This window comes from Cyprinus carpio, chromosome A8 (genome assembly GCF_018340385.1).
Source record: "Cyprinus carpio isolate SPL01 chromosome A8, ASM1834038v1, whole genome shotgun sequence".
Taxonomy (NCBI): Eukaryota; Metazoa; Chordata; class Actinopteri; order Cypriniformes; family Cyprinidae; genus Cyprinus; species Cyprinus carpio.
The window spans coordinates 9,798,662-9,802,493 of NC_056579.1; the positions used below are offsets into that span (position 1 = coordinate 9,798,662).

A 3,832-nucleotide genomic window follows, 5' to 3' on the forward strand; every position below is an offset into this window, starting at 1 on the left:
CCTCATCTTTTTTTAAGTTAAATCGAACGGAATCTAACCTGTCATATAGCCTGCACAGACTTTGTATTTTATCAGTATTATTTTTGTCATTTATCGCGAATGTCAGCTAATAAGGGGATTGTACTAACAATTTCTTGCTGTTTTCTCCCCTCTGCTGCTTTCTTCGGCTCTAAACTTCCCGTAGTTCCTGCTTACTGACTTGATGATCACGTGATTATGGTGCCTGGATAAATAGTTTTTGGAAGCCGCGCGGGGGTATACTTGCAGGCTCATTCACGCACAGCGCTGCGACTGTACACGATAGCAAATGCTCGAATAATGAAAACTGAAAACTATGATATTCGTATGATCCAAAAGTTCATATTGCATATGGACCAACTCTCCATGAAAAGGAAAATTCGAGGTCTTAACCGAGTGTCCAGTTAGACTTGAAAGCGCTCTGAGCTCTGGACGATTTTAGTGTTTTGCAAGTCCGGTGTGATTCTTTCTAGTGTTTTTTTTAGTTTCTTAAGGTACATTTTCTATGCGGCTCCCGGACGTGAAGAAAACATATTCTTGGCTTCAGGAGGACGGGAGTTTTGTAGTTCCATAACGCACAAGTGACTGAGAGGACATACTGCTTGTGTTGGGTGCTACACGAGACTGGACACGGAACGCGAGAGAGGAAGAGAAAAAGACTCTCCAAGGATGACTCTGGGGACGGACATGTCGGACAGTTCTGCTCTGTCCGACGACGTGGACATCGATGTCGTTGGCGGAGATATTGTAAAAGAGGGTAAATATCTTCACCACCATCACAGCTTTCACTTGGACAATGACTCCGATGACAATCTATCCCAGAATGCAGGGGAGGGCGCAATCTCTCCGGGCCAAAGCAGCTTGGACTGTCCAGCTGACCGGGTCGGGCCACGGGATGACAACAGAACCGGTGCGTTAAGTGGGGAAAAACCAGGGAAAAATGCATTGGTGAAACCCCCATATTCTTATATAGCCCTGATAACCATGGCTATCCTGCAGAGCCCGAAGAAACGTTTGACTCTCAGCGAGATCTGCGAGTTCATCAGCAACAGGTTCCCATATTACCGGGAGAAATTCCCCGCGTGGCAAAACTCTATCCGTCACAACTTGTCTCTAAATGACTGCTTTGTCAAAATACCCCGTGAACCCGGTAACCCGGGCAAAGGCAATTACTGGACCCTCGACCCAGAGTCCGCCGACATGTTTGACAACGGGAGTTTTCTGCGCAGAAGGAAGCGCTTCAAAAGACACCAGACCAACGAGATCCTTAGGGACGCGGGGGGATTTCTACCTGGCTTTGGCTACGGACCATACGGTTACAATTACGGCCTACAGCTGCAAAATTTTCATGCGCATCACCCCTATCACCCACACCACCCGGGAGGCGCGTTCCCCTTCCAAAACGTACCTTGTGCTCTCCCCACGACTTCCTCGATATTCTCCACGCCACACAGCTTGCCTTCGTTTTTAGGTACTGAGCTGAGAAAGCCTTTCTATCCTCAACTCAGCCCGACTCTTCCTGGTCTGGCGCCTCTCAAAACGGACACCAATGGTCCAAGTCGGCCTTCTTTCTCTATAGACAATATAATTGGTGCGGCTAGCTCACCAGCTTCGCCGTACACCACACAACCGGGTGGACAGGCTCAGATCTTGGCCATGCTGACTCCCACACTTGCTTCGGCCACGAACCACTTGAATCTAACGCAGGAAGCGATGCTTCAACCCGGCACACAGACTTTCTCGAGCAAAACGTCAAGCCTTAACAATTGCCATTTCTAGAGTGGCAGCAAATAGAAAGTGCAGCAGTCCAGTTTAATATGGTTGTTTCGTCATTTGCTAAGGTAGGATTTACACTTTTGCAAGATTAAAATGCCGCCCGTTTCATGGTCTGAATTATTAAAAAAAGGCTAATTAAGTATATTTATGAACTGTAAATATGTAAGATTATGGAGAGAGAGAGAGAGAGAGAGAGAGAAAAAGGCTGAAGAGAGGAAATTAGGACCATGTAAAAAGTAAGCTAAGATTTCACCTTTGGACAGCCAGTGGACCTTTGCCGTTTTGTCCACAAAGTCAGTATAGTAGCTAATAGTTTGTAGGCTACTCATTGACATGGAATTTCCTCTTTTGGCTGACTTAAATTAAGATTTGTTTTAATTATTTTATTGTTTTGTATAATTTGTTAGTTCGTAAAAAGCACTGTCAATACCGAGACCTCAGGATTTACTTGTTTTGAAAGCACATTGCCAGAGACAATAGGGGCTGTAAATAGATTACATAGGTTAACGTTCCACTTCCCCTTGTTCTCTCAACAGAAGTGTTCTGGTAAATTTTATTCTTATTTTATTTCTGTTGATAGATGATTATGTGGTTCTTGGTGTAAATCGCATTACCTCTTTCTGACTCTTGTTAATACATATTTCATTATTCCATTGAAAAATGATCTGTGAAAAGAATGTTGTTATATGTAAAGAGATGTCCATAGGTCATTTTTTGTTGTAATGGCAAGACAATAAATGTTTGTGAATTTTGAAGATGTTTTCGTTAACTTCTTTTCGCTTTAGTCTTCAAACAGGCCTATATCAACTTACGGCCTAAAAGAGTTGTCTGACGTTTATTCACAAAATATAATGTTTGAAGTTCAAACAACTGTGAGTTAAGAAAACAAATTATTTGAACCAAATTGTTTTTGGTTTAGTGTAATCATTTTCCCCAGTGTATGCCTATCATACTAGACCAAATAAGACTATTCAAATTCAAAGAAATAACATGATTATATTGTTAAAATGTTAGTTTTAATGTTTGCTGTCACACTATATTTTTTATTAAGGCTTTTGGCTAAAAAGATTAGGCCTAAAAAATAAATCAAATAAAAAAATCATAGTGTGTGAGGTTTTCACACCAGTATTTAGTAAGTTGAAGGCCGAAGGCACGTTTCCTCTTGTGTGGCGCTTTGAGCCATGATAATTGACCAGTTTCTGGCAAACGACAAAGAACTAAAGCAATGGGAACATCAGCGCTTGAAAGCCTATAATTGAATGTGAGGGTTATACATGGATACCCACGAAGTCTTTTGAGGATTCGTTGCTAATTTGTGTTAGCATTTTTTTTCATCTGGAATCTAATCCACAATGATGCAGCTTTTTGCCCATTTGTTGATGTTGTCACTGAAGACCTTGTCCCCAAGACCTGAATGGGCACCCAGCAAGTGGTCCCTAGCGAGACAAGCCACACACATTTGCTTCTGAAAGGCGATCGTCTTAAAAGACTCTCGGTTGTCCGCTTTCATGTCATCTGTGTTGTCTTGAGACATGTACAAAAGAAACAGCGGGAATTCACCGTAGTGCGAAAAACAGACTGATGAATCCATTTCAGAGTTGGCCGAGCACACGGTACTGTTCAGAAGGTGGTACAAAAAAGCTGCCTTTATTTACCTGGTTCGTGCGCAAATGGGTAAATTTGCTTCGTGGGGTGTTTTTGACAACTGGTTGTTAGGCATAAAGGAAGGGTTGACTCACACTCACCATATTTTTCTCTCTTCTTCAACTCAGCAAATCCTTTGAACCGAATGCAAACATGTCGGTTGTGCATGTAGGCTATTAATTCAAAACGTCGATTATTTTGTCAACTAAAAAACAGACTAAAATAGTGTTCTCATATTTCATGAGAACAAAAGTGGACCAAACTAACAGTTAAACCGTATTTTCTAAGCACTCCTGGACCACCAGCCTAATAGCCTACTGCGCGTGAAATTTAAGTGTTTTTTTTTTATATAGTAGGCCTAGTCATAATAGTAATATAATATGAACAGTCATAT

The 3,832-nt window shown here is 41.9% G+C and overlaps 1 protein-coding gene across 1 annotated transcript; it reads left to right on the forward strand.

Moving 5' to 3' along the window:
* Window positions 1-253: 253 nt before the first annotated feature.
* On the forward strand, window positions 254-2,549 carry LOC109062849 (forkhead box protein D2-like). The gene has a single exon (XM_019079926.2). It carries the CDS (start codon window positions 688-690, stop codon window positions 1,795-1,797), a length of 1,110 nt encoding a protein of 369 aa, XP_018935471.2. The 5' UTR covers window positions 254-687; the 3' UTR covers window positions 1,798-2,549.
* The last annotated feature ends 1,283 nt before the right edge of the window (window positions 2,550-3,832 follow it).

Excerpts from the sequence above, each read along its gene's own strand:
- LOC109062849 (XM_019079926.2), top strand. The coding sequence starts at position 688 with ATGACTCTGGGGACGGACATGTCGGACAGTTCTGCTCTGTCCGACGAC.